The 22,921-nt window shown below is 47.8% G+C and overlaps 1 protein-coding gene across 3 annotated transcripts in view; it reads right to left on the reverse strand.

Moving 5' to 3' along the window:
- Positions 1–22,921, reverse strand: part of Pla2g4e (phospholipase A2, group IVE) — a 60,565-nt gene that overhangs the window by 20,667 nt on the left and 16,977 nt on the right. For all 3 annotated transcript variants that reach the window (XM_005381321.1, XM_013512526.1, XM_013512528.1), the window contains 4 exons: positions 12,239–12,311; positions 6,436–6,572; positions 1,240–1,371; positions 279–319 (listed from right to left, as the gene is read on the reverse strand). In XM_005381321.1, the coding sequence (XP_005381378.1) occupies positions 279–319; positions 1,240–1,371; positions 6,436–6,572; positions 12,239–12,311 (383 nt within the window). The remainder of the gene's footprint in view (positions 1–278; positions 320–1,239; positions 1,372–6,435; positions 6,573–12,238; positions 12,312–22,921) is intronic.

A 22,921-nucleotide genomic window follows, 5' to 3' on the forward strand; every position in this document is an offset into this window, starting at 1 on the left:
TTTTCCTCGGCTGGGCCTTAAGAAGGCCCCCAGACTGTTGTGGCAGAAATTCTTCCTGGAAGCTGCCCTCAGGAATGCAGGGGACTGGGTCTTTACAGCAAGGCTGATGGCGATGCACTTGGGGAGCAGTGGCGGGGCCCACACCCACCTGCCAATGGAGCTGGCACTAACAAGGGTTCCGAGTGGGTAGGGGGTGAGACAGGAAAGGGAGGGCAGGAAAAGGCAGAAAGCTACTTGCAGCTCTGGACTGTGGCCATCCTGGGGCTGGGTCTGCTCACCTCTCTGCCAGCAGGAACTCCACCTCCAGCTCTTCCAAGCTCTGGCAGGGGAGGGAGGGAAGGTGGCCGTGAGCAGTGTGTGCGCACCTCTCCCAGCCAGGCCCTTCTGCTGTCTCTGAACCTGCGCTGTCATTCCCCACCCTCCGCGGCCCTGCTGCCCTGGAGAAGGGATACCTCCTGGCCCCCTCTACACTCTCTGTCCCCAAGTCTTTGAGATCAGAGACAGCACTGACATCAGAGAGGGCCAGGGTGAGGAGCTGACCCTGGCACAAGTGCGTGCATCCCTCTGCCCCAGAATGCTTGCTGTCTGTCCCACGTGAATGCCCAGAGCTCCCGCAAGGGAACATCAGCAGAGCCCTCCTAAGGTGGGTAGGTGGCCCTTCCCTCACGTGGTCCTTCCTACCTCTTGTTAAAGCCTGAGGCGAGCCAGGGCTTCAGTTTCCCCACAGGAACAGGGGAGGGGAAGGATGCCTGCCCCTGACGAGTGCCCAGGGCAGGAAGAGCACGCTGCAGTCCCTTAAGTGACTGGACCTCTTTAGCTCAACCTTCTCTGACTTGTGGATGTGCCCCCTTTACCCTCATTGGTACCGTTTCCCTGGGACATCCTTGAAACGGGACTGTAAGGCTAGAAAAAGAGGAAAGGGAACCAGCACGAACATCTCCATTCTGTGTCAGGAGCACAGACCACTGGGTGCCTTAGCTGTGTTTCTCACTTAAGCCTCAAAATAGTCAGGGGGGATGTTACTATCATCACTGTATAGATGAGAAGTGGAAACTCCTTTATATTCCCAGCCTCCATCACATGGTTAGTAATGGGGAGTGCTGGGGTTCAAACAGGAAGCACCATCTTCTACTGGCTTGGCTGTGGATATATGGGGAGGAGCCCACGAGATGGCATCATGGGAATAACCCGCTGCTCCTCAAGAGGCAGGGGGCTGTGGGCCTGGGCTCGTCCACCTACCTCTGGGCTGAATGGGAACTTCACATGGACTTTCTTCCGGAAGCAGAGCTTGGAGAGGTCATAGAGCACTGTCAAGAGATGGTCGTTGGGTGTGACTGTGTCTTCATCGCAGATGCTCAGCTCTAGCACGTTCTAGGGGAGAAAAGAGGGTGCAGGTCTGGTTATCAGGGTTGCAGTGACCCAGTCCCAGGACCAAGTGCCTGACCTCAGTCCTAGCAAGGAAGTAGGTCTGAGGAATGGAAGACACACAACTGGTAGGATTGGGAGTGGTAAGAACTCCATTCTTTGGCTTATCAGCTTCTATAGTCACACGGATGGTCCTAAAGCAGTGTGTCATGCAAGAGTCACGGCTACCCTGCCGAGTGGCTGGACTCAGTGGTCTCAGGTTACCTGGACGAGTCTCCGAGGCCTCTCATTCCAAGGATCATTGGAGGTGTGGGTTGAGGCCAGTATTACCTCTTAGATCCCTGTCTAGTAGACTTCAGTGTGGTTCTGGGGCTTCCCAATCAGATGAGATCTGTTGACCTTATAATTACTAGAAACCCAGGTAAGATTGATAGCAAACCCAGCAGTCCTATAATCCTTATGACAGAAAAAAAACCAAGTTCTGATTTTAAAAAGAAAGACTAAGCTTATACGAAAATCTTTCTCATCACCAAACTCATATATATGATATATATAATAATATATATTACTTTATAGTACTATAAAGTAATATTAATATTACTTTATAGTACTATAAAGTAATATTTATATTACTTTATATCATTATAAAATAATAACTATCAATGGGATATATATAGTTATAAAATAATAATTATAGCTTGCATGCACAAGGCTCTGGGTTTGATCCCCAGCACCACAAAAAAAAGTAATAACTATAAAGTCCTCCTTGAAAACACAAAGCATTCTTCATAAACTAGGAATGGAAAAGCATTCTTTAAAAATGTGAAATGGATAGATTCTTAGCTACATATGAATTACCAAAAGTAAACCAAGATTTAAAATCCCTGAACAGGCAATGAAATTGGAGCAGTAATAAAAAATCTAACCAACTAATAAGAGCCTAGGTCAAGATGGAGTCACTGCTGAGTTCTAAGGAAATTTCAGGGAAGTTCTAACACTAATATTTCTCAAGCTTTTTAATGAAATTGAAAGGCAAGGAGTACTCCCACAGTCATTCCTGAAAGCTATCATTACTCTGATTTCAAAACCAGAAAACGATCCAACCAAAAAAGAGAACTATACAGCAATCTTTTTAGGGAATATAGATGAAAAAATTCTCAACAAGATACTAGAAAACAGAATTCAATGAATAATCAAAAAGATTATACATCATGAACAAGCAGGCTTCATTTCAGGGATGTAAGGATGGTTTGATTATGCAAATCAATAAATGTAACACATCACATATATAAACAGAAGCAAGGACAAAAGTCACATAATCATCTTAATAGACACAGAAAAAGCCTTTGACAAAATATAACATCCATTCATGAAAAATAAACCCTGAAGAAAATAGATATAGAAGGACTTTATCTCAATCTGATAAAAACCATTTATGACAAACCTACTGGCATCATCATATTAAATGGGAAAAAACTGAAAGTGTTCCTGCTAAAATCAGGAACAAGGCAGAGATGTTAACTATCACCACTCCTATTCAACATAATCTTCTTTTTTTTTTGGTACTGGGAATTGAACTCAGGACCTTGTGCTTGCTAGGCAGGAGCTTGTGCCACTGAGCTATATCCCTGGCCCTCAGCATAATCTTCTAAACATTAGCAAGAGCAATTAGGCAAGGAAAAGAAATAAAAGGGATATGCATAGGAAAAGAGCCAGTGTGGTGGTGAATACCTATAATTCCAGTATTTGGGAGGCTGAGGCAGAAGAATTGCTGCAAGTTTGAGGTCAGCCTGGGCCATGTAGTGAGTTCAAAGTCAGCCCAAACTACAAAACAACCCTACACTGCCTTCCCAAAAAGGAAAAGAAGTCAAATTATCATTATCTGCACATCCTCTATATAGAAGACCAAAAAAGTCCACTCAATCTCAGATTAAAGCCAGATATGGTGGCACACACCTGTAATCTTAGCACTTAGGAGGTTGAGGCAGAAGGGTCACAGCAAGTTTAAGAACAGTCTGGGTTACATAGTAAACTAAAGGGCCAGCCTGGACTACTATAGTGAGACCTTGTCTCAAAAAACAAACAACCCACCCTTAGAATTAGTAACCAAAATTCAGGAATGCAGCAGGATACAAAATCAACACACAAAAATCTATAGCATTCTTTTTGTTTGTTTGTTTGTTTTTTGTGTTTTTGAGACAGGGTTTCACTATGTAGTTCAGGCTGGCCTTGAGCTCACTTTGTAGCCCAGGCTGGTCTCGAACTTACAATGATCCTCCAACCTCAGCTCCCGAGTGTTGGGATTACAGGCATGTGCCACCATGCCCGGCTGCATAGCATTCTCATACACTAATAATAATGAACCTACTGAGAAAGAAATTAGTAAAAAATACCATTCATAGGGGCTGGGGATTTAGCTCAGCAGCACAGTGCCTGCCTGGCAAGTGCAAGGTTGTGAGTTTGATTCCTGGTACCGGAAACCACCCACCCCCAATACCATTCATAATAGCACCAAGAAAAATTAAATACTTAGGAATTAACCTAACTAAAGAGATAAAAGACTTCTACATCAAAAACTACAACACCCTAAGATAGAAATTGAAGAGGAGGTCAGAAAATGGAAAGCTATCCCCTGTTCCTGGATAGGCAGAATCAATATAGTCAAAATGGCCAAACTTCCGTGAATGGTATAAAGATTTAATGCAATCCCAACCAGAATACCAACAGCGTTCTTCATAGAACTGGGGAAAATAATCCTAAAATTCATGTGGAAGTATAAGAGATCTGGAATAGTAAAAGCAATCTTGGGTAAGAAAAGCAAAGTAGGAGGCATCACAATTCAGGACTTGAAGTTATATTACAAAGCTATAGTGTAAAAACAGCATGGTACTGGCATAAAAACAGATGCAAGGATGAATGGAACAGAATAGAATATCCAGGAACAACTCCAAGCATATTGACATTTTTATCTTTGACAAAGAGGCCGAAATCACACACTGGAGGAAAGATAGCCTCTTTAATAAATACTGCTGGGAAAACTGGCTCTGCACATGTAGAAGATTGCTCTACTCATATTTCTAACCATGTACTAAACTAAAATCAAAATGGATCAAAGGACTAAAGGTTAAAACAGAAATAACATGATGGACAATAAAATAGGAAAAACTCTTAAAGTCAGATGCATAGGCAGTCTTTCTGAACAGAATTCCAACTGCATAGGAAATAGTTCCAAGAATCAACAAATGGGATCATATCAAATTAAAAAGCTTCTGTACAGAAAAAGAAACAACCAATAGAGTAAAAAGACTACCTGCAGTGTCCAGGGATATAGCTCAGTGGCACAGCACCTGCCTGGCAAGTGCAAGATCCTGAATTTGATTCCTACTACAAAAAAAAAAAAAAAAAAAAAAAGATTATCTGCAGAGTGGGGAAAAAATTTTTGCCAGCTGTTCCTCTGAGAGGACTAATATCTCAAATATATGAAAAACCCAGAAAAAATAGACTCCCCAAAATAAAAGACCCAATAAAAAACAGGCAAATGAAATGAGTAGATACTTCAAGGAAGAAGAAGTACAAATGGCCAATAAATACATGAAGAAATGCTCAACATCACTGGCCATTAGAGAAAAGCAAATTAAAATAACACAAATTCCATCTTCTCCCAGAATGTCAGAATGTCCACCATCAAGAAATCAAATAATAACAAATGCTGGTGAGGTTGCAGTGGGGAGGAACCCATGTACATTCTTGGTGGGAATGTAAACTAGTACAACACTATGAAAATTAGTATGGAAATTTCTAAAAAAACTAAAACTAGAAATTCCATTTGACCCATCTATTACCCTTCTAGGTATCTTTCCAAAAGAATTAAAAACACTATACTACAGGTATACATGGCTATCTATGTTTATAGCAGCACGATTCATAATATCTAATTCTTAGAAGCAGCTTATATGTCCACAGTAGATGAATGGATAAAGAAAATGTATTTACATACAATGGAGTACTACTGTGCCATAAAGAAAGATAAACTTGAATCATTTGTAGGAAAATGGATGCACCTTGAGACCATAATGTTAAGTGAAATAAACCAGACACACAAGCTTATATCACATGGTTCCTCTCACATGAGAAACCCAAATTTTAAGTCAAAAGGAAAATAAAAGATAGATAATAGGAACCAGGGAGATAGAGCTATCTCAAAGGGAAGGGAATCAAGAGATGGAGAGAGGGGGAGAGAGGGAGAGAAGGAATTAAGGTGTGAAAAGAGGAAGTAAGATATGTACATGTACCAACTCCACATAATGAATGTAAACATGTACTACAAATGTGTACTAATTTCTTTTTAAAAAGGAGGTAGTCATCTGGAGCCATGAGGTTTCAAGTGCCTGAAGACTGGGTTTGATGCCTCTACCATGAGGCCTGATTTATCTTAAGGGTGCTCTGCTGAGGTCGTCACACCATAGGACACTCAAGAGAGAATTCTCCCTCAGGAGAATTATCATATATCTGAAGAGGATTAAAACCATATAACAACAACTCAACAAGCAAAAGAACATACACTCGAGGAATTGGAAAAAATAACATAGTCAGAAAAGGATTTAAGAGAGAGAAACTCTCTGATTGGAAACAGATGAACCTTTGACTGCAGTAGTTAATAGAATAAGCTTGGATGTGTTAAAAGAATTGTTCTTCCCCTCTGTGAGTCTCCTTCTTGGAACAGGCTCTGAAGGGTACTGGAAACACAATCTGTTCTGGGGCAAGAGACCCAGAACCAGCAATTCGATAGAAGGGCAAGAGGGATCAGAAAGAAGGTAGGAGGATAGACTGTTAGGCCTATTCCCCCATGGACAAATGGACACTGATGCGATCATGTTTGTCTTCGGAGAGGGACACACATGACGTAAGCAGAGGGAAGTCCTGGATGAGGAGGAATACAGGCTGGGAGGGAAGAAGCAGGTAGAAAGAAAAACAAACGGGCAAAAGAAGGACCCGCAAGAACGAGAGGGGCACACAGGTGAGGGGGAGCAGAGCCACAGGCGGGCGGACAGGCGCTGGGTCGGTGCTCACCTTCACTTGGCTCTGGATGTGGAAGCTGAAGGTTTCATTCCACTCTGGGTTTGGGCAGTTGGAGATGGTCCTGGTCCTCAGTTTCTCCTGAGAGGCAGTGGGCAGCCAGAGGCTCACAAAGCAGTCTGTTTGGCTCACTGTCCGAGGAAGACAAGGGTTGAGGAGAGGGAGAGGAGCCGGCCCAAGTTCAGAGAGCAGAGAGCGCAGGCTCAGACAAGTCTTCCAGAGCGAGGTCCTCTCAGCTGCAGGGCCTCTCCCACCTCAGGGCTCAGCTCTGCAGATGCTCTTGCCCTAAGGCCCCGAGAAGGTCACAGACCGCAGGCTGCACATTTCACAGAGGGGATCAGGACCCCGACCATTCACAGGGACACCCCAGGCTCTGAGCAAATTCCTACTGCTTTGGGACAAGCTACGACCACATAATTTGCCCTCTGTCAGGACAAGATCTGGAAGACCAGCCCAAAGCATCTGGTTTACTTCTTGCTTTAGCACCAGGGAAATGAAATCAGGGCCCATCTCTTCCTCTGAGCTGAGGAGAAGATGAGGGGATGTGAGGGGAGCACAGCCTGCAGTGAGCTGGGCATGGAGGCCCTCGTGGAAACAAGCTGTCAGCAGAGGCCACCATCCCCACAGGGCTCAGTGCCTCACAGGCACCCTGCTAGGTTCTTCGCACCTGCCCTGGTCTCCCAGCACAAGGCAACCCTCATACCTGTTACCAAGTACTTTTTTTTTTTTCAAGTTCTATATGCCCTGAAGAAAGATCAAAGGCTTTGGCCCCAATAGACATTTTCAAAATGGAAAGGAGGTGGGCATGGTGTTATATGCCTATATTCCTGGCTGCTATGGAGGCTGAAGGAAGGCTGTGAGTTCTAGGCCAGCCTGGGTAATATAGCAAGGCCCTATTCTAGGGAGAGGAGGAGGAAGAGAGGGAGGGGAGAAAAAAGAAGAGAAAGAAAATGGGGTGAAGCAGAAGAAGAGGAAGAAGAGGAAAGAGGAAGAGTGGTGGGGAGGAGGAGGGAAGGAAGGAAGGAAGAGATGAAGCAAGGAAGCCTCCTGAGTCTTCTGGTTGGAGCAGCAGAAGGGATATGGAGGAGTAGGAGCCCGTCTTTGCTCCTCTGTTCTGCCTCAGCAGAGGGAGAAAGTGCCAGGTCTGTCTGTCAGTCTCTCAATAATCTGCTGAGGTAAATCTCAGGGTACACACCAGGTTGTAGAGAATGGTAACAATCAGCAGTTTCCGGGTCTAGATGGTAAAGCTGGTTTGGATGGGCATTCCATACTGATAGGATTGATCCAGAGTAGTTGATTACTATTAATAATCATTAATAAGAGCATTGCCAGGACTGTCCCCCAGGACCAACTCAGTCTACACTGTCACATTCTGAAAGCTGGCGAAGTAACCAGGCATTCCTGGCTTCTGATTTTACTCCTGATTTTTGAGAGCTCACCATTCGGTGAATAGGAATGCGCAACCATTGAATAAAGGTGAGATAACACAGTCCTTTAGGTGTCATAATAATCGTCTAATCCAGGCAGAAAGAATGACCAAGCTCAGCAGAATCAGAAGAAAAAGATTCCCCACCCATTGCCGCCTATCCCCACCACTCCGAACAACTTGAGGGCTGGGCCATTGTGCCCAACCTGCTCATCTCGCTGGAGCATGGGAAACCCAGCCAGAAACCTGCGCACCCCTCAGCTCTCACACTGAATTCTTCGAGCTTCACCTCTCAACCCTGCCCCCTTCATCTGCACTGCCACAGTCTTGGAGCAGGCCACCATTGTCTCTGGGGCCATTTTCCAACTGCGCTCCCTGTCTCCCATCCCATCCTATCACTTGCACATTCACACTCACATGCACGCACACAATGCCCTTGTACACCACACCAAAGGCAATCTCTCAGGTCTCCAGAGCTGCCAGACTGTGCTGCCTTCAGGACTTTGCATGAACTGGTCCTTCTGCCTGGGACACCCCTCTCTTCTCCTTTGCCCTCTCCTCTCCTGGATGGCCCCTCTAGTTTCAGAAGGAAGCTCCTCTGGAAACCTTCCCTGGGGCCAAGCTGTGGGCCAGATGCCTCCTGGCCCTGAGTCCCTGCTCCTGTCCTGGGGATGTTCTCATTACTCAGCATTGTGACAGCAGGTACCCTCCAGCTTCTCCGTCACTGTGTGAGCACCAGAGGGCTGGGGCAGGATGCTATGTGTTTTTAGCACTCACTAGATGTCTTTGAATGAATAAATGGATGGATGAATGAATATCTCAACTTCCTGCTGTAGGGTTATGTCAGTACCCATGAAATTCTACTGAGTCACTGCAGATCCAGGTAAGCAGGTCTGGATGTCTAATTGCTCTCCCCACAGGGAGCTGCACCAGGGACCTGCTCATCCTCTTGGAGCCCTCCCTTGGTTTTTCCTGTACATAAGTCCTTCCTGCTGGGCTTGGAATATTCATCTCAAATCTGCTTCTTATATGGTGATAGCCTGCAGGCCAGGACCAACCAGCTCTATACCTGTTGGCTTTAAGGCCTGCTGCACATGCATAACTTAATAGACCCTGTGAAGGCCTTCACGCCTGTAAAAGTCACCTATTATCAGTCCATACCTAAAATTCTCCCATTAAATAAAATCTCAGGATTTTGCCCTAAGGCTTAATTAAATTCTTATTAAGATAAAAATACTCCTAGAAGAGACACGATTAATTAGACATCCATCCACACTAACAACATTGATTTTCATTATATTGCAGAATATTGCCTACCTCTCAACACACAAAATGTTGGGAATAAGGAGACAGGAATCCTGGGGAGGTGGGTGATGGAAAGGATCAGCCAGGGCTTGGATGACAATTAGGGCAGGCATCTTTATCCTCATAGCTGGCTATAAGGATAGTGGCCATGGCTTTGGCCATGAGGAATGATAAAGCAGTTGTGACCCAATCGGAGAATTTCTAGGACCTTGGGGATTTCCTGGTTTCTGGGATTTCCTGGATTTCCAGGTTCTTGTATTCATTTCCCATGGAGTGACAGAGGGCTTGGTCATAAGAATGACATGTACTCTGTTTTGGATTGTGGGTTTCGGGGATGACTCAATCATCTTTCGGATGTTCAGGACACATCTCCCCAGTACCTATGGAGACACCTACTTGATGTTCCTTGAGGTGCTGGTCTGGGTTTTAATTAGCGTTTTCGAGAGCAATAAGAATTCTTGATGGCTGGAGGTTTCTGGATCTGTCTCCCACTCCTGGCCCAGGGCTGGCTCATGTGCTTTTTTAGTTCTTGGCAAAGGGCTCATCCCTGAAGCTCTGTGTACTCTCTGCCATTAGCCTCTCCAAAATCTTGGGAAACATGGCTATAGACAGGTTACAGGCCTAAACTGGAGAGCAGATCACTTTGGATTCAAGCTAGAAAGGAACAGTCTTGAGCAAGAGTGACCCAGGACCAAAAAGCTAATGGGATAGTCTCAACCTAACCAGGGAAGGTAGCAAAATGGCCCAGGCCTTGCCCCCTGAGTCAACACCCGATGTGATGGGGACTGGCACCCCGGATGCCACAAATGCCCTCTAGGTCCTTGGGGAGTGAGGAAAACGTAAATAACAAGGAGGTTCCCAAAGACCCTCAAAGGCAGCTGCATACCGGAGGGCGTCGGGGGAGGCGAGGAGGAGCCTGGTAGGGCCAGACTGCGGCTCTCCTGCCACTTTCTGCGGGACAGGTGGAGCAGGGAGAAGCAGAAGGAAGGGCACAGGACCCTGGGAAGGTGTGGTGCGCAAGTGTAGGCATGCAGAGTGAGCGCCCGTGGCGAGGTGGCTCTAGGGGCTGGATGGACACACCTCAGGAGGAGCTGGCAGAGGGCCTGTGGAGCTGGGGCTGTTCCCCAGGGGAGGGGCAATCTTTACCCAAGATGGGGTGTAGTAAGCGGGTGACACACCTTAGGAAGGGCACAGCCCAGGAGCAAGGGACAGTTCTGGCTCCTCGGCTCACATATTGGTAGGCTGAGAAAACCCCAAGGAGCCTGAGGAAAGGTTCCTGGCCCTCTGACTAGCCACTATGTGACACAAGCCAAAGCTTGAGGTGTGTGCACGAGCCCTGGACACTCTACCCCGGGCTCAGTGTGAATCCTGCTCGGTCCCTCACTGCCTGGGAATGCAGGGCTCTGCGCACACCCCACCCTCCACACTCACCCCACTTCGCAAGCTCTCAGCCTCTGCCACTGTGCATCAGCACTGTCTGCCCCAGGAAGTCATGCAATCCCTTCTTTGGGAACTCAGGCAGCCACACTTAGAGACCATCAGATGGCTCTTCTGCCTGGCCTCGGGCCTCTCCACCGTCTCAGCCTCCTTCCCCTGGCCTGGCTCATCTCTCCACCTGTCCAAGCCTGGAACCGAACACTGCTTCCACCTTAGGCAACCACTAACCCCTTGTGTGCAAAATGGACCTCCCACAACTACCCTGTAGGTTCTCAGGAAGATCATGGTGTTTGGACCCAGCCCATAGCAGTGGCTCAGGAGACAGATCTTCTCTCAAAACAGCCTCTCCCACACCAGGCTCCTGGGTCTCTGGAAGCCTGCACACTGCCCCTCTCAGATCCCAGGCCCCCATGTCCCTTTCTTGGCCTTCCTAGCTCTGTGTCCTGTGGCTCTAAGTTCTGTAGTGACAAGGTCGAAATGCCATCTCTATTTTCTGCAACTGCTCTGGACATGGGTGTCTCTCTTGTTAAAATATAAGCTCAGAGCTGGGTGTGACGGCACATGCCTATAATCCCAGCCCTCTGGGAAAATGAGGTGAGATGATCCTGTTTGGGTCCAATTTGGGGAATGCAGTGAGAATTTATCTCAAAATATAAAAAAAATAAAAACAGCCTTCAGTGTGAAGGCCCTGGGTTCAATCCGAAGTAATAGAAAAAGAAAAAAAGAGAGAGAGAAAAGAGTGAGCTCAGGATCGTGGCTCTGTGTCTCTGTGTTTCTCCATCCCCTCTGGCCCTCTCCAGTCCCTGGGGAATCCTGTGGACCTTGAGCCATTCCTGTGTGGTCATAGTGAGTGGGGACAGCCTCACAGCCACAGATAGGGACACAGAGCTTTCTTCCCTCAGGGACCACACCTCCTCTGTGGATGGGACAAGGCGAGGGCAGCCTGGGGAAGGCTGATCTCAGGTGGAGGGGTTTCCCACCTACTCTGATTCCTTCATCTTTTCCTGAGGCAGAACCCCCTTGGCCATGCACTAGGATGAAGGGGAAGGAGAGGGGAAACCCTGCCTAGCAGCCTGGTAAGTCCCTGAACATCCAGGAGGCTGGACTGCAGAGCTCTGTGCTGTGGAGGCATGCCCGCCCACCCACCCTGTTCCCAACCCACCTTGGGATCCCTGTACTGAGAAAGGGCTCTGGGAAGGTCTGGTAGCTGACCCCAACATGCCCAAAGATATCTCTTATTTCACCCTCACATCATGGGTTCTCCCCTAAACTTGCGGAAGATCAAGGAGTGTGGGAAGCTGGTGCTTCAGGAAATGGATATGAGGAGGAGGAGAAAGTGGGGAGGGAAAAGCAGGGGGACAGTTGTAGGCATGGACTCGCAAGGCTAGCGGTATCCAGGTAATGGTAAGAGGGAGGACCGTTGAAAATAACGTGAACCTTGAAGTATGCAATGCAATCATAGTGGAGAGTGTATATGTGTTCCCACATGCGTGTACACACACACACACACACACACACACACACACACACACACACACTTGCGCGCGCCTGACCATTTCTCCATCCAGGGTTTCTTCTCATCCAGGCCCCACAAGCAGAGAAGGAGAGAAGAGACGTGAGGATACTCACATATATCAGCCTGCCGGACGTTTTTCATCCGGATGACCCTCACCGTCAACAGGTGGCATGGTGACAGCCCCTCCTGTGGATTGAGAGGACAGGGTTCAAGCATCACCCAAAGGCCGGTGCCCCCGAGGAGACTCCAACTGTGATGGTTAATCTTGATTGTCAACTTAATGGCTTGAGAGACATCTAGATTAGCAAAACACTCTAGTGTGTATGGGTAGGTCACAGGGGACAAGCTTGAGGACTATATCTGGTCTGTTCTCTGGCTTCTCCCTTGGCCTCTGCTTCCCAGCTACCCTGAGTGGGCAGCTTTCCTCCACATGCACTTCCTCCATGATGTTTCTGCCTTGAAGTCAGCTGACCATGGACCGAAACCTCTGAAACTGTGAGCTAAAATAAATCCTTTTTCTTCTAAATTGTTTATTCAGAATTTTTGTCCCAGCAACGGAAAGCTGAACAATATACCCACCATGCATACCTCCCTGCTCACTTGCATTACAGCAACCTCTATGCTCTCTTGTAGTTTGCTTGGGTATCTGTCTTCTTTCCTTCCTGGAAGATTCTGGAAGCTCCTAAGCCTGGGACGCTTCTAGTTTTTATCGTCACACCTCCGCCGATATACAGATGCTCAATCAATGTTCATTAAATGAGTGAATAAATGGATGAATGTTCTGGCCCAAGTACCAGAGGGAATACTAACAACAGGGAGTCCTGAGGTATTCTCACTCTTCTTCTCCACTGAATAACAGAGAGAGAGAGAGAGAGAGAGAGAAGGAGGGAGGGAGGGGAGGAGGGAGGGAGAGAGCGCTTTCTTGCTTGCCCAAGATGGCATCTTGCTCAGGCAGGCATAGTGTGGCTGGAGGGGTGACAGATACCTACTCACTAGGGTCCTCAGGCCAGGTACCCACTACCACGACCCTGGTGCTTAGCTCCAGCCCAGGATCTGCACCTTCCCCAGTCATTCTGGTCCTGAATTTCTCTGTCCCAGTGAACAATGCCCCTTTCTTCTTCACTGCATCTTGCAATTGACCCTTGTGAAGACTGGCTGTTCTGCAATGGCTTCTCTTTCATGATGCCAAGAGCGTAAGTAACCCTCAATCTGATGACTGATTCCTATCAGATGCCTCTGCTGGTATTGCTAACCCCTGAGACCCTTCCTCTCCCATAGTGTTGTCCTAACGGCTGGGTGTGCTGACATACCCGGAGTCCTGCTCCTCTTTTTGTTCTGATCATGTCCTGAGAACCCTGCCATCATCTCAAGCTATAGCCCTCAAGTAAGCTCCACCCTTCCTTAGGCCCACAGTGGGTACAGTGGGAGTGGCTCTCATAAGCCCCACTCACCACCTTTCCTTGGCCCAATTTTGTCTTCCCTGGGCCCTGTTACTTTGTGCCTGCCAGATTCCTGAAACCACCTCTCCCTGCCTCACCAGCTCCTCTTTATCTGGCAATTGCAAAGCATTTCTGTCACTGTCCACTCCTAACCCGAGCCTGCATAGATGCCACTGACTCTTCTGGTGCCAGTGTGCCTGCCAGCACACTGTAGGAGCTCTGTGAAGCTAGAACCACTTTGTGCTTTATTCAGAAATGCAATTTTGCTCTGTTTAAATAGTACCAAAGTTTGCAGAAAAACTTAAAGGTAGAAGAAAGAGTGCCCATAATCCCACCACTCAGAGATAATCATTATTACTTTGCTGTCTGTCCCTCCAGACTTTTGTGGGGCTTGGTTTTAACCAGCAGCAATAGACAGAGATTTGTGGGACTGCTAAGTTATATTGTCCCTGAGATAGACATGTAACTGTCTGGGTCTCTTCCCCTCATCTCACCAATAACTGCCTAACACCCAAACAACCATCAGGCTGATGGTTGCACACAGCCCAAGGATTCCTTTTGTGGGTTAACTCTGGGCTGTAATTCACACTCAACAACTTGTTCTAACAGCATTCTGTTATGAGGGTTGTGACATGGGCCAAGGCCATACACCTGGTTTGTCTTCTGGCTCTGGACATATGCCTACGGCCTTTGGCAGAACCCTGTAAGCTAGGCAAGACCCTCTAGACTAGGTCCTAGTCTAGGACCCTCTGGGCTCTTCATCTCTCACTTCCTACCTGGGCAGAGTGGGCCCTGATATGGCCTGGTGAGGAGGCAGGAATCACCTTTCAGCAGGAGCACAGCCCTGGCAAACCAGGTCCTATTGCCCACTTTCTCAGGGGGCACCTGGAATCCCAGCGGGAGGTGAAAAGTCTCAGCCCAAGCGAAGGTCTGTCCTTGGGGACATCCCTAATGCAGCAGGACTCTGAGCCCAAGGCCCGGGTCTTCTCAGCCATCATGGCCTTTCTCTGTCTTCAGGAGGGGCTGCCAGAGGCCCAGCATGATTCCTTTAGGGTCTGCTCTAGAAGGGAAGGAGTATGCATAGCTTTCCCGGCAACTTCATTCAAGGTCTCCTGCCTCCTGGGAAACGTTCTGCCTTGTCACTGAACCTCCATACCTCCAATGGGATGCATCATTTTTTCCTGCTCTAACTCTGCAACAACACAGGCAACGTCAGCAGTCACCCACTGGGGGTCTCCCATGTGGCATGTGCTGTGTATATATGCTCCGAAGATTATCTTGCTTAATCCTTACAACTATGCCGTGAAGCAGTTACTATCAGCCTCACTTTATGGATGGAGAATCTGGGGTTCAGTCCTTTCACAGAATCAGAGGAACCTGAGTTTGAATTGAACTCTAGTTCTCAAACCTGTGCTCAGAAACACTGCTGTCTGCTCATCTTACTTAAGTGACCCTTAGCAAACATGAAGAGAGATGTCACTTGCCCTCTCTTCTCCTCTCCCTTGATCTCTATCTCTTAGAACCAGTGTTCTTGACAGCCTTTTTTTCCCACCAAGAATGCCTCTAAAGCCCCCAAGTAAGCCCCAAACTGGTAGTCCTGCCGCCTCTGCTTCTGTTACCTGCATCTCTACTGACACCTTCCATGATCACTGTCTTTTTTGGACACCCAGAGCGTGCCATAGCATCAGGGTCCTTGAGAAAGTTCTTATTTTCTAGCTTGCACAGAGGCCTCCTTTGTGGCCTCCCCTGAGCCCTAGATCACACTTTCTCAGCAATTTTCAGGGGAGACCAGTTTTGAAGTACTCCAAAAAGTACGCTGACATTTTGCCAATAGAGACAGAGCCTGGAAGGGTTTTGAAGAGACTGCAGAGGATCGTGCTGGGAGGAAGGAAGTAGGACCATGGGTAATTAGTTCTAGACCCAGGTATATTTCAAGAAAAATGGTCTTGGCTCAGAAAGAATGTGTACATTTTGATCCTCATAAAACAGCTCCATAGGACTGGTGCTAGATATGACCAAAAATTCATGGCCCCGAGGTAACTGGTCTATAATAGACAGCTTCCCTAGAGCCCAGCACAAGGTCTATGCACATGCAGATGGGGTCCAGAAACCAGTGCGATTGTGGAACCCAAGTTTATGGAGCCCCTTGTGTGGTAAGGATCAGTACTTCAGGGATTTTTGGACAAGCCCATTCCTGAAACAGGTTGCCTTAGCTGAGCTTGGATATCAGGATGAGAGTCAGAATATTTAATAACAGGCATGATCAGGTACTAAGCCACTTGGGTGCAGCCTTGGGGTAGGGACTGAGATAATCCTTCATTTCATGGGGCATAGGACAGAGCCTGGGGTGAGGAGCAGGGTGTATGGAAGTCACAGCAGGAACTTCAGCAAACAGCCCAGAGGTGTACCCGGCCACTGGAACAATCTGTCTGTGGTGCCACAGAGGAGGGCTGGGCAGCAGTTCTCTGCGAAGCCATGTGAGAGAGAAAAGCCACTGCTCAGGCTGTAGACACACACAGTCCCAACCTCCTCTCTGGCTTTGACCTTTAAGCTTGACCTCGCTGGTATCCCACTTTCCCTGTGAGAACTGCTCAGGACTGAGGACCTTCACGGCTCACATGGTAAAGTGGCATCACCTAGAGTCTCGGGACAGGATATTACAAAGTTCAGTGCTGCCTCTTCCCAGCCCAACGTTATAGATATGACATCTGGGAAGATGGAGGTGGGGAATAAAAGCGATTACTCTCCCCCAGCGTGCCTGGCTCTGCCTCTGCACTGTGTGCCAATCCTCCAGGCGGCCTTGGAGGGAGGTGTTATCATCCTTGCTTCACGGAGAAGACCACGTTTAGGGAAATTACATCTCACACAGGCTGGCACATCAGCAAGCAGCAGAGCCAGGCTTCAGGACCCAGGTGTGGGTCGCATCCACCTGCCTTGCCAGTATGCTGTCCAGACACCTGGAGGCTGGTTCCGCCCACTCTAGATCAACACTGGCCTGCTCCAGGACATAGGTTAGACTGGTTAATGGCAGAGGCAGGAATAAACCCCTCGACTCCCAAGTCAGGACTCTCCTTGCACCCAAGAGTCAGCTGTCACCACAAATTGGTCCAAAGAGTTGTTAGTTACAGACAGACTCCACGGTGGCAGTGGGGGAGGGGGAGGTCTGGTCACCAGGTTTCAGAAGTTGTGGATTGGACGCTTATTCAGGCCAGGCATCTCCTCACCAGCTTAGCCCATGAGGTAGGGTTCCCAGAGAGGGGAAGACAGCTGCCCTCCTTGGGGCATCTCAGGGCAGGACTGGCAGGTGATGCCACCTCCTCCTCCTTAGAGAGCTGGGCATAGCAACTGGCTCCCTGAAACACTGTGCCAGAGTTCAAATGAGCCTGGTCACATCTTCCAGAATACATGAGCCCTCTCCCTACAAGGAGATCTTTGAGATGGGAACATTTGGGACCTTGGAAGCGGTCCCCATTATCTGAGCAACATCCCAGACTAGAGGTCATCTGGGAGGGGCCCCCGGGGCTTCTTTACTCTCTATTATTCAGGATGAGTGAGTAGTCAGAGCAAGAAGTCCCAGCACCAAGTGACACGGCCCCTCCAGGACTGGAGAGGGACCAGAGCAGCCAGTGGAGGTCCCTGGAGTCACACTGCAGGCTTCGGCCCTTAGCTGCTTCACCACACCCTTCAAGCTGGGCTCAGTCCCCTCTGTGGAAGAGTGTTCCTGCCCCAAGTTCCTGAAAGCTCAGGAAGACCAGAAAGGCAGGAACAAGTGCCACTAGAGCCCTTCTGGCACCGTGGGGAGAGCTTGGCTCACCCAGAAGTGCTGTCTGTCCTGTCAGGGAAGCGAGGCCAACTGTCACCATGTAGTGTGGAGGTCCCCTCCCTCCTTCTTTGAAGACTAAACAGGGTCTCCATCTCCCACTTGCAGGGACAAAAACCTTTTTGGGCATCACTCAGCTCCTTCAGTGACTTAGTGTGGGTGGGGCTAGGGTGATAAGAAAGTTGCTGCCCTCAGGGACCTCCCTGACAGTCCTCCCTACGATGTGCCTATGGTCAGGTGGGAAACTAAGGTCTCCTTATTTCCCAGACAGGGAAACCAAGGGAGAGTTGGCCCAGGTGCTAGTAGCCTGATCCATGAACCCAGGGTCTCCCTGTGAGGCTGGGAGGAGTCACCTGGACCCAGGATTCTTGATGATGAACCTAGGCTGACAGTTTTACAGCTAGTGGTAACAGATCAGCAGTGCAACCGGTTCTTACCACACACCACACACTCCCACAGCCTACAAGCCCAGGATGTCCACAGAATTGAAACCCACAAAACCACCAGTACAGGTCTGGATCCTCTCTGTAGTACTGAGTACTGCGTACTATCCTGGGTGTTGGCCTGGCCCCAGGATGGCCCCGAGGCACTGCATGGGGCCCTGTAAAGCTTTTGGGTACTCTCAGCTGGGGGTCTGCCCAAGGGCCCTGGCCCCAACTGGGCTAAACCATTTCCTCCAGTGCTAGGTAGAGGTTTGTGAGCCAAAGCCCCGGTGTGTGCCAGACCCATACCCCTTCAGGTCACCTGACACCTGTCCTCAGCTCCAGCCCTTGCCCCTGCCCCTCACCTCCTGGCCATGCCCCTGGCCTGCAGTCTTCAGCCCTGTAACCTCACCTTAAAGGGCCGGGTGGCCGAACACTCACTATCTTCTGTGTGGTGTGGGTCTAGCACAGAGTGGGAGATCCAGGCAGGTATCTTCCTCTGCAGCATCGTGGCGGCTCTCTAGCTGGGTGGCAGGATCAGGAACTTATACTGTGACTCAGAGCTCCACCCTCCTGGCTACCTCTTGGCAGTGGCTGGCATGGCCCAGGGAGTGGCTAAGGAGGGTAGCAGGTGGGGCTCCTGTCTGAGATCTCTCATTACCAAGGAACCACTATCTGCATATCTTAGAAATTCAGACCTAGCAGGGGCTCTGGCTGTGGCTAGTAGCAGTTTGCAGTTCCAGTGCTCAGAATGAGTGGGCTGCCCAAGGGCACAGCGGTGGTAAGAAGAGGATGCTGGACTTTCATGGCTTGAGAAGCCCCTGGCTCTCCAGCTCACCAAGGCCATGACTCACAGATATCCACTGGGGGAGGCACCCTCCATCCTAACTCCACTTCAGTCCCATGGCTTGGTGCCCCAGAAACTGTGACCAGGGACCACCTAAGAGGCAAAGACAGGATCCCTACATTAGAGGAGGAAGAAAGAAAACAATCAGCTGATGTGGTCAGCAGAGGGTCCAGGGCAGCTGCCTCTGCCCCACCTCCTGGGAGGCTGAGTAGGGAGAGGGCAGGCTCAGCCCCTGTAGCTCGAAGGATGCGCTGTACCGCCCTGCCCTGTGTGGATGATTCTTATCTCTGGCCTGGTGGTTGGCTCATTTGGGATGGATAAGGGCAGGTTTGCTGGCTTGGCTGCCCGACTCTTACGCTGGGAGTTTCCTGCCTCAGTTCTTGCCTGAGGCCCCACAACCGGCTTTTCTGGCTCATAGATAGGAGTGATTTTATGGGACCCAGGGTGAGATCTGAATGCAGGGCAGCTTGAGCCAAATGCAGGTGGGCTCTGCAGAACCTCTTCCTGGGCCTGGACCTTGGGAGAGGGGACAGAGCCTCAGCCTGCCACCCTCAAAGATCCCCTCCCTACCCTGCTAAGGACACAAATGTAGCACCCATATCCAGTCAACTACACAAATTCAACTTAGCTCATGCACCTAGTGAGCACTTACTGTATACATGCTACTAGAGAGGAAATGTCAGGCTTGAAGCCACTTACAGACTAGCTGGGACCAAATGAGTCTAGTCCATCAGAGGCTCTGAGGTTGAGGTCTCCCTGTGGGGACAGGGAACATCCTCAAATGATCACAGACATCCTTCATATTTGTAAAGATCTGTAGTTTACAGAATTCTGTCATCAACCAAGAACTGGACGGGGAGCACAGAAGATGGAAAGCTGGTTCCTGGAGGCTGACTGAAAGGCTTCATGGAGGAGGTGGCATCTGAATCCAGGAACTGCGGTGACAACCTGATCCACAGCACTGTGCTGTTCTGCAAGTGCCTCGCTGTCCTCCATTCCCTCCATTCCCCCACCTTTCCATCAGACAGGCCCAGGGCAAGCTCCAAGCTCTAAGAATTCCCAAGGCCTGGTGTTTGGACCTCATCTCACAAGTCCTCACCCCACCCCATCCATTCTAGGCCATGTCCTTACCTTCAATGCCTCAGCTTTCTCATTTAGTTGGATTAAATCAAGTTGAGTAGGAAGCTAAGGAAGAGGAGGTCAGGTGGAAACTTCTTCCATACCCTCCCAGGCGCCTCTGACAGAGCTGGAGGGCTTGCAGCCTCTCACTGAGGCTGGGTTATCTACCAGTAAATGTCACTGCCCACCTGCTGTGTGGCCCCTTGGGGAGGACTGCCCAAGAAGGACTTCTCAGGCAGATATCATCCAGGCTCAGGAAGAGGGGGGTGGATGAAATGGCCAGTGGTACAGCATGGACGCTAAGTGGTGCAGGAGAGGGCTGAGGACATGCTGGGGAAGGCAGCAGTCGCTGGGAGATGAGAAAGGCACGATGTCCCCATGACAGAGTGACAAAGGGAGGGCTGTGCAAAGCCCCTACTCCTACCCAGTGACTCCAAATGGGCACACAATGGCTGGTCCCAGCCGCATTTCCCAGCTGCCCTTTCCTTCTGACTGTTCTGCAACCGATGAAGGGACTGAGCCCCTCTCCACCCCACAGCCCTGCTCCCAGATAACCTGGGACCTCGGCAGAGGTAGCTGTGTCCCCAGGGCCTATGACCTGGCTCTCAGGATGGTTGACCAGGAGCTGCTTTCACCAGCCAGCAGCCTGCTGGCCTTGGGAGATAGATGTGGAGAATCACACTTCTCTCGGCAGCTCAGTGGGTTCTGCTGTCCTGGGAAGCCAATAAGATGATCCTCAGGGGCCTTGGGGACCTGTCCATGTCCCTCCTGGCTGCAGCTCTGCCTCTTATGGCTTCGCCTGCTCACACTTGGCTGAAGCTTGGTCACATCCTCTCACCTGCCACTCTCCTGCTTCAGTTTTTCTAAAGGGCTTTGTGCTTTACCACCAACCTGTGGGTCCCAGTACTCCTGTAAACACAGCAGAGCTGGGGGAGTGGCCCTCTGTGTTTGGACATTTTAGGGCACTACACAAAAGTAGTTTGAGTCAATAGTGAAAGGATGGACTATCCATTATTGGAAAAAACTTTCTTACCATTTAGAGTAAAATGAAGTTAGATCTTGATTTTATATCTGCACAAAAATAAGTCTCGGGGTATTATCTCATCATTAAAACAAGATATAATTTACAGTAAAGTATTAGAGAATACTTATATAGTATTGGGTGGGGAGAATCTTCCTAAACATGGCTCAAAAAACCTAGAAGCCAATAGGGAAATATTTCCTTATTTTAATAGACATAAATTTAAAAATTTAGTAAAGCAAAAGATGCTATAAGCATACATCTACCTTCATGATATATCTCATATTTCTTCCTCTTAATAAATGTCCATGAATAACAAAATCACCTTTAAAAGTAATAATTTATGCTAGACTTAATAATTAAATTCAGTAGTGTAGCTGGACACAAAGTCAACACTCAAAAATCAAAAGCCTTCCTATACTCATTGAGAGAGAAATGTGGGAAAAAATACCTTTCACAATAGCATCCAAAAAGATATGAAATACCTAGGAATCAATCTAATGAAGGATGTAAAAAACCTCTGCATTGAAAACTATGGTACTCTGAAAAAGGAGATTAAAGAAGATATCAGAAAATGGAAAGAGATCCCTTATTCTTTGGTAGGAAGAACCAATATAGTAAAAACGGCCATACTTCCAAAACTGTTATACAGATTTAATGTAATTCCGGTCAAAATTCCAATAGCATACATATCCCATGGAATTAGAGAAAACAATCCTAAAAATCATTTGGAACCAGAAGATACCTAGAATAGCAAAGGTAATTCTGGGCAACAAAGGCAAGGAAGGGGCATCACAATCCCCGATTTGAAATTATACTATAAAGCTACTGTGATAAAGACATCATGGTACTGGCAAAAAAACACTCAAAGATCAATGAAACAGATAAGAAGATGTAGAAACAACTCAACATACTCAGCCACCTCATTTATGACAATTATGCCACATACATTCCCTGGAAGAAAGGTAGCCTACTTAATAAATGGTGCTGGAAAAATTGGCTTTGCACATGCTGAAGATTAACACTGAACCCATACCTTTCACTATGCACTAAACTAATTTGAAATGGATCAAAGATCTAAATATTAAAACAGAAACATTAAATCTGCTGGAAGATAGAATAGGTGAAACTCTTGAAGACACTGGTGTAGGCAAAGACTATATAAATAAAACCCCGATCACACAGGAACTACCACAAAGAATCAACAACTGGGATCTCACCTTATTATAAAGCTCTTGCACAGCAAGAGAAACCACCAACAGAGTGAAGAGACAACCCACAGTGTGGGAAAAATGTTTGTCAGCTGTTCCTCAGACAGAGGGTTACTACTGAGAACATATAAAGAAATAAGGGGCTGGGGATTTAGCTCAGCGGCACAGCACCTGCCCGGCAAGTGCAAGGTCGTGAGTTCGATCCCCGGTACCGGAGAAAAACAAACAAACAAAAAAACATATAAAGAAATAAAAAAAATCAGACCTCCAAAATTTAAAGACTCAGTCCAAAAATGGGCATCTGAGATAAATACATACTTCTCAGATGAAGAAATACAAACAGCAAATAAATATATCAAAAAACCAATGATATTCAACATCATTGGTCATTCAAGAGATGCAAATTAAAACAACACTGAGATTCCATCTCAACCCAGAAAGAATGGTTATCATCAAGAAATTAACCAACAACAAATGCTCAAGGGACTGTGGGGAAAAAGGAACACTTCTCCACTGTAGACTAGTGCAACCACTGTGGAAATCAGTGGGGAGATTCCTCAAAACACTAGGATTAGAGGTCCCATTCAATCCAGCTATTCTCTTTCTGAGTATCTTTCCAGAAGAATTAAAAACTTCACACCACAGTGATATATGTGCACCCTTGCTTATAGCAGCACAATTTGTAGTAGATCTTGGAAACAACCCAAATGCCCATTAACTGAGGAATGTACTAAAAAAGATGTGGTATTTTCATATAATGGACTTTTATTACTCAGTCATAAAGAAGGATACACTTAAGATCTTTATAGGTAAATGGATGCAACCTGGGACCGTACTCATAAGTGAAATAAACCAGATTCACATTATATATAACATATATATATTATATATTTATATATATTTATATATATATATAT

This window comes from Chinchilla lanigera, unplaced genomic scaffold (genome assembly GCF_000276665.1).
Source record: "Chinchilla lanigera isolate Chin_1 unplaced genomic scaffold, ChiLan1.0 scaffold00015, whole genome shotgun sequence".
Taxonomy (NCBI): domain Eukaryota; kingdom Metazoa; phylum Chordata; class Mammalia; order Rodentia; family Chinchillidae; genus Chinchilla; species Chinchilla lanigera.